Source organism: Musca autumnalis, unplaced genomic scaffold (assembly GCF_047663935.1).
Source record: "Musca autumnalis isolate F117 unplaced genomic scaffold, ASM4766393v1 scaffold_4, whole genome shotgun sequence".
NCBI lineage: Eukaryota > Metazoa > Arthropoda > Insecta > Diptera > Muscidae > Musca > Musca autumnalis.
In genome coordinates, this window is record NW_027411977.1 from 37,386,333 (window position 1) to 37,401,907 (window position 15,575).

Here is a 15,575-nt window from a genome sequence, read left to right on the forward strand (position 1 = left end):
GTGTTCCTACACGTGGTGCACTATGATTTTTAGTGATCCGGCAGTCGGAACACTAACATTTTTAGTGCTCCGCAGTCGGAACACTACGATTTTTAGTCCTCCGCAGTCGGAGCACTACGATTTTTAGTGCTCCGGCAGTCGGAACACTAAAATTTTTAGTGCTCCGCAGTCGGAACACTACGATTTTTAGTCCTCCGCAGTCGGAGCACTACGATTTTTAGTGCTCCGGCATGCGGTACACTACAATTATCGTTGTGTTCCGGTACAGTATCACTAAAATATTTTTTAGTGTTTGTGTTCCGGAGCGGTACACTATCGTAGTGTACCTATCCACCTTGGAACGGTACAGAACGGTACGGTACGATACCTTAGTGTTTATTTTCGAACACTGCATTTTTGGTCAAAGACTGAGGGTATATCTCCGTCAGAACAGGTGACTGATATTTTCTTACTTGTTTATTTATCAAGTGCAAAAAAGATTCGAAGTTATATGAATTCATTTTTTATCTTTTAACAATTAACACAAAAATAAACATTTTATACATTTTTCTATTTTAGCCACTGTTTTCAATTCGAATTAACAAACGCCCTAAGGTATGCTATACAAGTTTAAATATTTAATGAATTAAATTTTAGTTAACAGTGTTTTTCGCTAAAAGTATTTGAAAAAAGTGGCTAATTTGTGGTCTGTTCCTTTACTTTTAAAAATGGTAAAAGTGGCAAAAGTAGATCCAAATTGTATGCTTACATTAAATAAAGGAACACTTTTCGAGTAAAAAGTGCTTAGTAAAAAGTGTAAAACTTGAAGATTATTGCACGTAAAGGAACAGAGTTATGATTTGAGAATCGTGTATAGAATACAAAGGTTGTCCAATAACTCTTTGGCCTAACAATGAAAATACGATTATTTATTCAAAATGGGCGTTTTGTTTTCTAAAGTAGTTTTCAGCATGACTCTTGTATGCGTCAAACCACTTGTTGAAGCACTGTTTCCCCTCCCATTGAGACACCTCCAAAACGTGGTTTTTGAACGTTTCTGCAGCATCTTGGGTGGTTTTATCTAGGGCTGAGGTGAACTCAGTCGCTGCCAGGGCCGACCTAAGGACCCACAAACCTTAAGTAAAACACGAGTGTTTACGATTTAAATCTTTATTATACACTCTCGGTGTTTGTTAAACGAATAATTTATATGTGAGGAAAATGGATGCGGTATGAGCTATTAGTTGAGTCCGTTTGTGTGTGCGGTAGTTGTAGGCTCAGCAATCGTCTGTTGTGGCTCGGCTCCACACTACTGTCGGCTCGGGGCAATCAGGTAGCATTCGGCTCTGCAGTTGTAGGCTGCTGTGGTGTTTGGGTTGCTGTCGGCTCGTTGTTAATCGTCGCGTGTGTGGCTCGGCTCTGTAGTGTTCCGGTTCTTGTCGGCTCTTTGGCAATCTTCGGGTATGTGGCTCGGCTCTGTAGTGTTCGGGTTAATGTCGGCTCGTTGGTAATATTCGGGTATGTGGCTCTGCTCTGAGGCATTTTGGTTGCTGTCGGCTCGTTGGGTATGTGGCTCGGCTTAGTGGTATTCGGATTGCTGTCGGGAAGAGATCGGTTAATGGGAACTGGCTAAGAGCATGGAGTTAGCTATGAGCTTGAGCTGGGTAAGAGCTGGGAGCGTGCTAAGCGCTGAGAGCTTGCTATGAGCTAGGAGTGTGTTAAGCGCTGAGAGCTTGCCATGAGCTGGGAGCTTGCTAAGAGCTGAGGGCTTGCTAAGAGCTGGGAGCTTGCTATGAGCTGGGAGCTTGCTAAGAGCTGGGAGCTTGCTAAGAGCTGGATCGATTCGTGGCTAACTAGTATGGTAGACTGCGGACTAGCCACACGTCTATTCGTACTTTGTTCGGCTAGTGATCGACGTCTTCGGTGCATAAAACTGAAATATACATTCGGGTGGTAACACGAAGTGAATGAGAATTATTGTGCAGCAGTGATTATCGTTAATTATACCGAAGTTAAATTTGTCCACTATGCTGACTGTGTAGTGGTGGCTGATGGTCGTGAATGCATGAAGAAATACATATATGAAACGGTCACGTTACAATTTACAGCTCATACGAATAGTACCTTGGTTAATCACCTGGATCCATCTTGTCGACGTCTTTAGAAGCATCGCGATCGTATTTCTTCGAAATTTCTTGCACCGATCGACACGGGTTTCAACGAGATAAACCCATTTTCCGGTCAGGTGTTCATGCAATATTAAATGTTTGTTGATGGAAGAAATGTCAGAGGATGCTTCTATCTCACGGTATATAACATGGCGAGCTTGCCTTATCCGTTCACGCACGGCGTAATTTTTTTTTCGTTGATGCCGCTAAAAATTTAGAAGTTACCTACAACTAGGTAAAGCAGTACACACTTTAAGGAGTGGCTGTTGACCTACGGCTTTTATTAAAGTCATTTCTAATGTCTCTGCTATATAAAGAACAGCGTCTTTTGGAAGCCGAAAATAGGATTTAAGCCTAAAAAATAAACAATTATTTTGATGAATGTTGGAAACAATACATATACTCACAATACTGATACAGTTCTAAAGGATTCGAATTTCCTCTTAAATGCCTTATAGATGCTACGTTAAGTATATCTCCTCTATCATCAAAAAATAGTTCCGCTGAGCTTAGCATTTTAGAAAAATATGCCTTTTGTTTACAATTTGTTCTGATATTTTTTTCTCATTTATTCAAATCAAAATAAAGAAAACACTCCGCTACATCCGGTCCGCTATTTTCGATCGCTTTGCGTAATACGAATTAAAAAAGGTTCACAAGTAAATTTCTTTATTGCAAAGTTATTCTTTAAGTCAATGTAAACAACACAACATATGGTCGTATGTCAAATTGTCCTGAGTACGTTTATGCTAAGAAATGTCCAACTTTCAGTTGGAAATGTCAAATGGCACCTGACACCACGCAGTATTGCCTAGGCCAGAAATTTATGGAACAAACCTCGCATTGGACTTTTACCAAAGAAAAATGGATATTAAAAATTGCAACTTTTCAGAAGAGCAACAAAAAGATTTTCTTGTATTCTTTGGAATATCTATTTTGAATATACACTAAAAACAATCATTGTACAGAAATATCGGTTTATTTGGTATCATCCGTTCAATAATAATTCTGTCGGTTTAGTCGATATTTAGTAAAAATTATTACAAATTTTCAACTTTCCTTCATTGAGAACTTGTTTGTTGTTACTAGACAAATTACTTCCAGGACGTGCTAACAAGTAAACAGATACAAATAGTATTCAATACTTTTACTTGCCGCACTTTGAAATTCATTCGGTACATTGGTTACTCAAGAAAATATTTAAGTCGTTTGAAATATTTTGACTCACGATTTTCTCGCTATATATTTATGTATATACAATTCAAAATTGCCTTATCAAAAAAATACAACAAATTTGTCTAATCTAATTTAATATGTATGTAGAGACCCGACTACTACTCAAAGCTATGTTTCTAAAACTCATATGACCTTCCAACGACAAAGTTCTAATCTACAAAACAAAATTAAGACCATAGGCCTCATAGCAATCTGAGTGTCTTCATCCGTTAGGATACATAAGAAAAACGTGTTTTTTTTCAAATATAATTTATTATAAAGGCATAATTCTATAATTAAAAATATACATGTAGAAAAAATGATGGGACTTTCTTTCTCTTTTTCATTACAATAACAAAAAAAAAAACACTAGTTAGTTATTATAAAAGCTAGCCCTTGACAACGCAACGTGGTGTAGGCTGTGTGATTTGAACTTTAATGACACGCTTTATCAATGTAACAAATTAGAAATAAATATACATATAAGTAGCCTGTGATGGATGAATAGTTGCTCTAATGTTCTGATTCTTCAAGATATTTCTTGTATTGTTCCTCCGACATGAGTTTATCTAGTTCACCAGGATTTGAGAGTTTGATTTTGAAGAGCCAACCTGAAATAAAAGAAATAATAATAGAAATATATTAACTTAAATGAAAGTGAACAGTAATATATTGGAAGGAAATTCAAGAGTTTTAAAGGGCAAGATCAATTAGGTTAGGGATATATTAGGAACATAAAACAGATTTAGAAGTTTGTCTTTGTAAAATTTGGTAAATTTATAATTTAAGATATACGATTATCTTATTTTTATTAGTCATCACCAGGCCTGGTCCAAAGTTGATGAAATATTATAATGACCAAATCGTTGAATTTTAAAGCATATAAGCAAATTTAGCATATGAAATCGTCAATTTTGCAGCTCCCATGTACAATGGAAGCTAACCAACCCATTGAAACGTAATGAGTCTCAAAGACTTTTTCGATACACATACGGTTACATTTATGTCACCTTTAAAAAATCAAACAATTGTCTCGTCGGCGATTCAACGACTGCCCATCACGCCATAACCACACATATTAGCAGATGACTTAACCAGAGCAAGTCGTGTCATTCGACAGGTCAGTCACACTATACTGCTTGAGGACAATAATTCCATCAGCCTTCAGCCGTGTTCGGATCGTTGGATCCTAAACTACGTGTGCAGTCAATGTCTACTTCTCTTGACTTCTTGATCAAATATGCAATATACTTAATGACTACACGGTAACCTTGTTAGTTTCTTCAACTAAAGGAGTATGACAATGTCAACTAGCAAATCTACAGCCACGCTTTTCACCACATATAAAGTGGAGATAGGCAGATCCTTGAATGTACAGGTCGACAGCATATTTAGCTCATCCGAGTATGCCACATCTATCTGCGACAAGCTAAGTAAGAAGAACAAGGTTATGAAGTTGCTAGTTGTTGACCACATATAATGTGATACGCCGGTCTGTGGTACACTATGCGTATATAATGTACTTGAAGACAATGCGAATGCCATCAGGAACGCCTTAATGGAAATGTAGAAACAACTGGATGAGCCGTGATTCGAGTATCTCACCAAAGTTTTCAACCCACATCGCTACTGAAGCCAGGCAAGAATGCAAGCCAAAGTGAATCGTACAGACCGAGTTCACTTTTGTCGCTCAGAGTAATGACTCTTGAGGCTTTACTCCCCCCAGCGTCAGAAATAGCTATGCAGTGGCTAATCATCCGCATGGGTTCCATAAGCAGCACAGCACGACAACAGCGCTGCACGCCATCTCCACACATATTAATCGAGGACTCAAACAGAGCAAGCGGTGCAATAGAACAGTGATGGTGGCGCTCGACTTATCAAAAGCCTTTGATACTGTCAAGCACTACACGCTGTTTGAGGACCTTGAGTAGACTATCCTCCGGTCAAATTTGAAACGTTCAATTAAATTTGTTGACGCCGGTCGTACGTGGAATTCAGGAACAATAAGTCCAAGCTCGTCGGGTGAAACAGGGAGATCCCAAAAGGTGGGGTGATATCTCCGAAACTGTTTAACCTCTCCTGTATTGTACCCCCTCCAGACCGCATTCAGATCGTAACTTATGCGGGTGATTGTACGATCCCGGCGTCAGGTACCTTCCCTTACAAGTTCCTCCAGTCCCTAGCCGGCAGCTCTTGGTGTGCAGATAAAAAACGTTTGTTGTCCACATTAACGCGAATGTGCACTAATGTGCCTCTCATATCTTCCGTAGACCATCTACAGCATGTTCCTGTCGTCCGCGCTTGCCACAGCTATCTGAGACAAACTGAAAAGCAGGAACAAGGTCCTCAGGTACCTATCCTGCAACACTTGGGGTGCAGATAAAGAAAACTTGTTGACACCATATAAAGTGATAGGTCGATCTGTGGTGACCTATGCGGAACCTGTTTGGTCCGCGAGTTTATCTTATACGCAATGGAATAATATTCAAACTTGTCAGAATGCCGCCCTGACAACAGCAAGAAGGTGCCTCTTTTTCTTCAGTGTACCATCTACAAGAGGGGACAAAGATTCTTCCAGTGCAGCTACAAAATGGTATGCTCTCTTTGCAGTACTTGCTCAGGTGTTAGCGTGAGAGCCCAGGCATGTCAGGAGGGATCTTCATGATCTAGAAAGAGAGGTCCAACGGTACAAGAGAGAACCCCCTAGATCAAGAAGCCTATGAAGCAGGTTTAAATAGCATTCATATAGATGCAGCTGCAGATGCCATAAACAACTATCTTGTGAATGTGTCCTCGGATGATATCCCCCATATATCGCAACAGAGCAGAACCATCTGCCACGATAAACCAAAGTAGTTTGGATCGATGATGCCGTGCAAAACATCCCCTCAGTATGCGGCACAGGCCCGCACTTTTTCAACTGCCCTGCCAAAACTACTCAACTAACTACTACCCATCGAAGCAACCACACAGATTAAGCAGGAAACGAACTTACAAACATATAATAAAAACACTGTTACAACAACAACGCATCCACATCAGAGCATATAGCGCTACAGAACAGAGTTGGTGGCACTTGACCGACTACCGCTAACCACGCCATACTAAGAAAGTCAAGGAAACTACTTGAAACTGTGGATAATCAATTATATGTATAGACAACAGCAGTCCTACAATACAGGAACATGAAGCTCACCCAGAGGAAAAGGGATATCTCGGAATTCATATGTTCGATCTTACAGCTTTATTCTGCTCTAGGATTATGCAAATATCCACAACTTAATCTGTTTACCACATTGACTGTGAAGAAGGCATCATAACCTACCATTAAATAACCCAAATTCTCGTGCTTAGATTTGATAGTATGTTTAAATCGACCATGCATGCCACAAACGTCTGTGATACACGGCAACACTTGGAGTGAAAAAAAATAAATCTTGTCAATGCATAAAACGCATGTTTTACATACATATATTGTATGAAAATGACAACTTAAATCGACTGGATTTGCCACCATAGTCTAAACATACTATAAGTTCGGTCCGTGGTAATCTTATGTTGTCCGTGAATACAACTGCAAATTAAGGAATTCAGGTGTTACGGTGGATGTCATCTTAATCATCATATGGTGTATTGGTCCCCCACTGAAGAGTGTTACAAGAGGTCTATATGATCTACTTAAAGAGATCCAACGTTACAGGAAAATGAGGGAGAGTGTGTGCTCCCTCAAGGCAAACCAGATCAGTTATCGCTCAGCAACTATACTGATGCTGCGACAGTAGCTTCAGTACATATTATACAGTGTACCAAGCATCCGCACGACAAACTGCACCTGCGTCACTAATACGTCACAAATTTGCGTATATCAATTATTTCTATAAAAGCACCAACAGTTTTCAGTTCAAAAATGGGAATATTGACCTATAGGTGCGATTTTGGGCCATTGATGGCCAACAAAGGCGACATTAAGCCCTATGTACGCGAGTCTACTACCACAGGTAGTATTGATTTCAATTTCCGAACCGTTTTAAGCCATATTGATTAAAGATCATACAAAAATCCTTCTTGAAATTCGACAGATTTCTGAATTAAGGCGATTTGATCCTTTCTCCTATGAACATTGTAAGAGTTTTCTATATAGATTTTAATCTTCTTCCTATGGAAGGTAGCAAATCTGGTCTTTGCAAACAAAATTGTCATTTCATTTGTAAATCTTCTATAAATATTCCGTCTTCTACAGGGTAAATCTCAGCTAGGCGAGATTGTAATTCTATGTTTTTTTCAGCAAAATGTTCTATGCCAAAGATGTCATTCAATCATGGGTGCAAGTGATCTGGCATGTCATCTTTTAGCATCTTCATTGATGAATTTTATATGAGCGTGGACTCCAAAAGCATGTCATTTACACCAATGCTTTGGCATGTCATTTTCACCAACCCTTTGCGCTGACATCAGTACAGTATAATGCAAAAGACCCTAGTCTATTACAAGAAATTACTGGACTTGTAGAAATTATTAAGTAAACGAACAGGTGTGTTCGCTGTTTTCCAGAACTAAAAAGTTTTTAACATTTTTACCACTTTTGCGTTCCCTTACACACAATTTATATGAAGGTCTTTTACTACTACAACTTTTGCCACATTTACCAGTTAATAAAGTACGTGAACAGACTATTCGTTGGCCCTTTCAGTACATCAGAGTGCTCCACATATAATTCCGTGGACGGATAGAACAATTTAACGATAGGTTTCGTAATTAGGATTTCGAATTCTTATTTTATATTTTACCAACAAATGTTACTTACCATCTGTATATGTGTGAGTATTAATCAAACCGGGAGTATCCTCAACTTTGGCATTCTTTTCTGTAACTTCACCGCTGACAGGACAATAGACTTCGCTGGCAGCTTTCACACTTTCCAAGGCGCCACATTCATCACCTTGCTTGAAAACGGTGCCAACATCGGGTAATTGGGCAAATACAACATCACCCAAAGCTTCTTGGGCGTATTGGGAAATGCCTACGGAAGCGGAGGGACCATCAACAGAAACCCATTCATGTTTTTCGGTGTAACGGCGTTCTAAAAAAAAATTGTACCAAAAAATACCCAATTAAAAATTACACACAATCTGGTAACATCATAACCGGCGGATAAAATAGCAAAACAACAGAAATCAGCTGTTTTTTGCGCATTCTATTTCATTTTTTATTTGCACACCGTCATTGCCCTTGTTGCATAAAACAGAGAATTGATTTTTTTCTTCTTCGCCTGTTTTCCTTTTCTTAACTCACCTGCATTCAAGAAAGTGGAAACACTGAATAGCCGGACATTTTGTAAATGTTTTGTTGAATGCAACAACTTTTGTGACTGTTGCAAGGCACGGGCAAATTTAACAATCAAAACCATTTTTTGTCTCTTTAAAAAGATTAAAAAGAAATTAACAACTTTTGAGAATTGAATTAAAACCGAAATCCCGAAGTCCACAAACGTCACTCTCAACGATCCAAACTAATGTGACTTGCCTTCGATGTTTTTTCAAATGTTCTTCTTCCATAATACGACGTCTCCGTCGTTGTCAAGAACACGCACACAAACATCCGCACACACGCATCCAATTGTCATTCACATTCAGCGCCAACATTTTTTGATTTTGTAACGTTGAGATGTTGTCTCCTCTTATCAATAATAAATCGACGACTTTTCAAAAGATTTGAACTTGCCCGTCTGTGGGGGTTATCATCAACAAAATAATGGAAGAGAGTCACCAAACATGCTTGCGGGTATGTAGAATAAGAAGATGAAGTTGAGGAAATATGTATGTGAGTAACTATAATTTTCTTAAAGTAATTTATCTTATAGCTCATTTAGACTAGCCATAAATCCTCGACTGAATTTCATAAATCCAGTACAAATTTCATTGCATTTAGATATACACTGAGTGTCGAAAATATTCGGTTTTCAATTTCACCAATAATAACACCGCAGTTTTTTAGAAGCCCACGCCCAATATCCCAAAAACCAAATACTTAAAAAAACGTTGGTCCTGTGGCAATTAAAAAGTGCATGTAACATGGATCCATGGCAACCCTATAAGCGAGAATAAGAAAGAAAACGTTGTTAACCCTGTTTTCTATGCGTCAAAATTATTCGGTTTTTGTAACTTTTGTTAAATATCACTGTGCAACATTTTAAAGGTGATCTTGTGCAAACAATTCGAACTGTCGATTTTTTGAAAGTACAAACCCAAACGACAAGAAACCCTAGTTGGGTTTTGTTGTGTCAGATCCAGCTCGGGTTTTATGGCCCCACCTAAACATGGTTAAATATTGAGTTTTTAAAGAAATTCGGGGCTATATCCCTGAAACCAATGCGAATGTTCTTCTGACCTCTGAAGCAAATTTGTAGATAAGGAAAAGAATAAAATATTTTGAAAAATAATGAACTCGAAAAACTACATTTATTGCCTCAAATTTCAAAATATATGCAAAAATTCCACAATTTTTATACATTTCGCACCGTATCTCCAAAACCGTTAATTTTTTCTGAATATTTTCTTTTGGAAAAATATTCCCTGGAATGTAGTACACAACTCTTCAGAACATGTCATTGTTGTAAAATGCCTCTATGCCTTTGTTTTCAATACATTTTTCAAGGACGATTTAATAAAAATGTCAATAATGTAGTGAAATCCGAAATGCGAAAATAAACTGTTGGTGTGAACAGTGTTTGAAATACGTGTTGTAAAAGATATGATGCAAAATATCGCTGAAACAACACAAAGTTAGCATTTTAGAGTTTCAGAATGTTCTAACGAATTGTTGAGAACTTTATTTGGAAGACTTTTGCAAAAGGTTACTTGGTTCAACTCCCAATAGTTTAGCCGATACTGACCAGCATTTCAGCAATTATGTAAAATTTTCTTTATTTTATAGATAAGTTCTACTAGTTTAGGGCTACAATATTGCTAAAGACAGCAAGGCCAAATTCCTATTCGTTTCTGAGATAAAGGCCTGATAAATGCAAAAAAGTGTAGATTTAGCCCGGTTTAGATGAGCCCATAAAATCCGAACTGGATCTGACAGGACAAAACCGTACTAGGGTTTTTGTAATCTAAATATGTACTTTCAAAAAATGCATACTAGAAGTTGTTTGCATTTTCAGTGTTGCATAGTGTATTTTGCCAAACAACAGGTCATTGGGTGTGTACGATAACTTTCCCAGCAACTACGATAACTTACTCAGCCAGTTCCAGCAACCTCTCTCAGTGAAGTTTACTCTCTCATGCAAGAAAAATTGCAGAAAGTTATCGAACAGCATATTGCAAAAACTTGCACGAAAGTCAGCTGTTTCCGAAAATATATGAAATTTGTTTTTGTTTCTTTTGATATTTTAAACCAAATGGAACAAAAACACAAATTTTGTTTTTCAAAATAGTCAGGCTTAATCCCATAGTCGTTGTTTTAATATTTTATTAAAACAACTTTAATTTATTAGTGGGAAAAAATTAGCGATGTTTACCAAGGGGTAAGGCAGGTAATACTATAGTTTCAGATCTCGCCACAGATCTTCATCAGTTCCCTTATTTCTTGTTTTTCAACAAGAAACTTTTTATACCCAAGTGTCAATTGCTAGCTCAAATAGATACGTGCGCAAAGAAAAACTCTGATCGAGAATTTCTTTGGCACTACCTAAACTCTAGCAACTTCACTTGCAAACAAATCCAAATTTTTCCCACTGCTATGCGTTCGTCGATTCTCGACGAAAAAGCACATAACTAATTTGTTGGTATTGCATACTACAGCAATAAACAACATTTTGACGGTGCCCGGTCTCACAATTAGGAGGGTTGGCGTTTTTTGTTTGGGATGACGACTTCTATTTTGTTTTTCATAATAAATTAAATAAATTAAAGTTGTTTTAATAAAATATTAAAACAACGACTATGGGATTAAGCCTGACTATTTTGAAAAACAAAATAGAAGTCGTCATCCCAAACAAAAAACGCCAACCCTCCTAATTGTGAGACCGGGCACCGTCAAAATGTTGTTTATTGCTGTAGTATGCAATACCAACAAATTAGTTATGTGCTTTTTCGTCGAGAATCGACGAACGCATAGCAGTGGGAAAAATTTGGATTTGTTTGCAAGTGAAGTTGCTAGAGTTTAGGTAGTGCCAAAGAAATTCTCGATCAGAGTTTTTCTTTGCGCACGTATCTATTTGAGCTAGCAATTGACACTTGGGTATAAAAAGTTTCTTGTTGAAAAACAAGAAATAAGGGAACTGATGAAGATCTGTGGCGAGATCTGAAACTATAGTATTCCCTGCCTTACCCCTTGGTAAACATCGCTAATTTTTTCCCACTAATAAATTAAAGTTGTTTTAATAAAATATTAAAACAACGACTATGGGATTAAGCCTGACTATTTTGAAAAACAAAATAGAAGTCGTCATCCCAAACAAAAAACGCCAACCCTCCTAATTGTGAGACCGGGCACCGTCAAAATGTTGTTTATTGCTGTAGTATGCAATACCAACAAATTAGTTATGTGCTTTTTCGTCGAGAATCGACGAACGCATAGCAGTGGGAAAAATTTGGATTTGTTTGCAAGTGAAGTTGCTAGAGTTTAGGTAGTGCCAAAGAAATTCTCGATCAGAGTTTTTCTTTGCGCACGTATCTATTTGAGCTAGCAATTGACACTTGGGTATAAAAAGTTTCTTGTTGAAAAACAAGAAATAAGGGAACTGATGAAGATCTGTGGCGAGATCTGAAACTATAGTATTCCCTGCCTTACCCCTTGGTAAACATCGCTAATTTTTTCCCACTAATAAATTAAAGTTGTTTTAATAAAATATTAAAACAACGACTATGGGATTAAGCCTGACTATTTTGAAAAACAAAATAGAAGTCGTCATCCCAAACAAAAAACGCCAACCCTCCAAAAACACAAATTTTAAAATTACATTCTACTGATTTAAAGTAATAATCCTATCCACAACGCTTTAGAATCTAAAAAAATGTGCAATTGTGAAATTTTCTTGGTCAAAAATGTTAACATTTCGAGTTGTTTACATTGAACAGGTGATTAAAAGTCAGCTGATCAGACTTGCAAGTTCTCAGCATGGCACAATTACCCAGGTAGTGGCATCATAAAATTTTGAATATGTTATGTCAAAACTTTCTTTATGTTGTTGGGGAAATTACAACAAAAATAATTTGTTTATAAAGGGATTTGACTTTTCATATTCGATCAGCTGGTGTGATACCACTACCTGGTAGTTCTGCCATGGTTCTCAGTCACCAAAACTCTCCAAAAATCTCTCCAAACTCGCTCTCTTTTGCTGGATAATTTTGTTATTGAACAGCATTCAGTAAGAATTTGTACAAATTTTTGGGTTATCGTACAGACCTATTGCAGAAAAATTTCGATAATGACCTGTTGTTTGACAAAATATTTAACAAAAGTTACAAAAACCGAATATTTTTGACGCATAGAAAACAGGGCTAACAACGTTTTCTTTCTTATTCTCGCTTATAGGGTTGCCATGGATCCATGTTACATGGACTTTTTAATTGCCACAGGACCAACATTTTTTTAAGTATTTGGTTTTTGGGATATTGGGCATGGGCTTCTAAAAAACTGTGGTGTTATTATTGGTGAAATTGAAAACCGAATATTTTCGACACTCACTGTACATTTTGGAGGATTTAAATGGCAGTCAGCTGATTTTTGTTTATAGCACAATTACCAAGGTAGATGCATCAGCCCATCTGATTGAATTTGAAAAGTCAAAATAATATTTTGTAATTGAATTCGTCTCAAAAAACATACGTCAAATTGTAAATTTATTGTTTAATACTGAAAATGTTAGCACATTGTGCTACTAATGTTAACTAAAGATCGAATAAAGAATTATTTTATCGCAGTTTGCCCATCTAAAATAAATAAACGTCATAAATACTAGTCTTGGTTGATTAAAATCAACTTTGTACATCAAAACAAATGTAATTTTTCTGCCTTGTTTACAAATTTGTACATTTTAAATGATTTTTAGTGTAGCAATTCAAAGATGCATCTACCTTGTTTATTGTGCCAGCTTGCAACTTTTTGTATTTTCTAGCAACATGTTGCAAAAAACAGAGTTGTATACGCGGATTTATGCCAGATTTAAAACAAATCCACTCATTTGGAGGACCTATTTTTGTATGGGAAATCTGGTAGATTTTGGCAAATAAAACCTGATAATGTGCTAAATCCGACTAATGAAGTCATATCTAAATGTCCTATTAATTGTTTACGCTTTCATATAGGTTATTATATGCTGTTTATATTAGAGCTTTTTGCACGGTTAACCTTCTTTATGAAGATTTGTTTGAAATAAAGGGTGTTTTTTAAGCGCGATAGAACTTGAAATTGTAAAAAATAACACAAAAAATTAAATTGTAATCAAAATTTTTTTTTATTCGAAAGATCAATACGTTACATTAACATTTGAAAATGATTTCGGGCATATGAGCACCGCTGCTGTTCTTGACGAAGTGCATTCTAGACGTCCAATTTTTGGCCACTTTTTCGAGCACTGCTGGCCGTATGTCACGAATAACACGAACAGTGCTGGCATAAACCAGTGACTTCACGTAGCCCCACAGGAAATAATCGAGAGGTGTCAAATCGCACGACCTTGGAGGCCAATTGACAGGTCCACTTCTCGAAATCAACTTATCGCCAAATTTGGATTTCAATAAGTCGATGGTTGCGTTCGCCGTATGGCACGTAACGCCATCCTATTGAAACCACATCTCCTCCGGATCAATGTCATCCATATTTTCAAACAAAAAATCATTGATCATGGTGCGGTAACGATCTCCATTGACCGTAACGCGAGCTCCGGCCTCAGTTTTGAAGAAATAAGGTCCGATGATGCCACCAGCGTGAAAACCGCACCATGTAATGGAGTCTGTAGGGTCTCTTGTGGATTGGTCTCACTCCATATGCGGCAATTTTGCTTATTAACAAACCCGTTAAGCCAAAAATGCGCCTCATCGCTGAACACAATTTTGCGATAAAACAACGACGACTGATTTTCAAAGTAAATTTGGATAATTTCGTAGCGTTGTTCAAGCGTGAGTCTATTCATGATGATTTGTCAGAGTATACTGAAACAAATAAAAAAAGTTTCATCAAAATTTAATTTTTTTTTTAAAAAACACCCTGTATAAGCAATGGAATTGACATTTAAAACCCAGTCGGTTTGTTAAATCCGGTTATATGTATATTAACGGGAGATGCAGCGATTGCGTTGGCTAGGCCATATCATAAGAATGAGCGATGATGAACCCGCTAAAAAGGCGTAGAAACACGGACCGCTTGGCGGGGCACGCAGAATTGGCAGGCCAAGGAATAGATGGCGTAAACAAGTGGATGATGAGATGAAAAGGCGCGGTATACCAGAAAGCGAAGCAACAAATAGAGAGAATTGGAGATCTTTTCTTATTTCGGCCTATAGAACAAATGTTCTGTAATGGGCCAGCTAAGTAAGAAGTAGTATATATAAACGGGGTATTATTTTCGTAACAAGTGTTTTTAAACCATGTCCAAAATACGTGTCACCCTGTTTACCCTTTAACAAATGAATAAATTTGCTTGACATATAGATGTCTCTCTACAAAAACTTAAAATGGGTCTGTAGTGAGATTCTGTAACTCATTTTTTGAGTTAACGACAAAAGTCGGTAAAATTAAAATGCTTATAATTTCGATAATTAACGAAAATTTTCGGTAAGTTAACAATGAATAAAAGGTAGTCGCTAGCCTCTACCGACACAAACAGTGATGCCAACTTTTCTTTATGTTTTTAGTCATAATTTTGCGATTTAATTTTACCGATTTTTGTCGGTAACAGCAAAAATGAGTTACAGAATCCCACTACTGCTATGTGAAATGTTTGTAAATTAGTTTTTAATCTGGCTTCGGGTCTACATATGTATGTACATATCTCCAGTTGTAGAAATGTGGCTGCATTAATGGGTTGCACCTACAAATGGTCTGTTCCTTTACTTTAAAAAATGGTAACAGTGGCAAAAAATGGTAAAAGTGGTGAACTGCTCTCATATAAATTGTATTCTTTTTAAAGTAAGGGAACAGTTTGCGGGTAAAAAGTGGTAAAAACTGGTAACCTCAGGCACGTAAAGGAACACGACTAAAGTTAGTT

General features: G+C 37.2%; 2 protein-coding genes across 6 annotated transcripts in view; one reads left to right on the top strand and one right to left on the bottom strand.

Annotated features, from left to right (window-relative positions):
- Positions 1-1,133: 1,133 nt before the first annotated feature.
- ppl (glycine cleavage system H protein, mitochondrial) lies at positions 1,134-9,109 on the bottom strand. 5 transcript variants are annotated; one of them, XR_012412852.1, is made up of 5 exons: positions 8,658-9,109; positions 8,170-8,445; positions 2,555-3,973; positions 2,104-2,501; positions 1,134-2,027 (listed from the first exon to the last, which is right to left on the bottom strand). XR_012412852.1 is itself a non-coding variant. In XM_073986242.1 (3 exons), the coding sequence occupies exons 1-3, from the start codon at positions 8,770-8,772 to the stop codon at positions 3,876-3,878; spliced, it is 489 nt and encodes a 162-aa protein (XP_073842343.1). In that variant the 5' UTR covers positions 8,773-9,109; the 3' UTR covers positions 1,134-3,875. The 5 variants fall into 5 exon arrangements, 1 of the variants encoding a protein (XP_073842343.1); XR_012412851.1 differs by having other exon boundaries at positions 1,134-1,912; positions 1,987-2,501; XR_012412853.1 differs by having other exon boundaries at positions 1,134-1,912; positions 1,987-2,027; positions 2,104-3,973.
- The window catches only part of mkg-p (monkey king protein), a 56,300-nt gene continuing 49,744 nt past the window's right edge, over positions 9,020-15,575 (top strand). Inside the window, exon 1 of the mRNA XM_073986235.1 lies at positions 9,020-9,146. Coding sequence (XP_073842336.1) covers positions 9,117-9,146 — 30 coding nt within the window. The 5' untranslated portion in view covers positions 9,020-9,116. The remainder of the gene's footprint in view (positions 9,147-15,575) is intronic.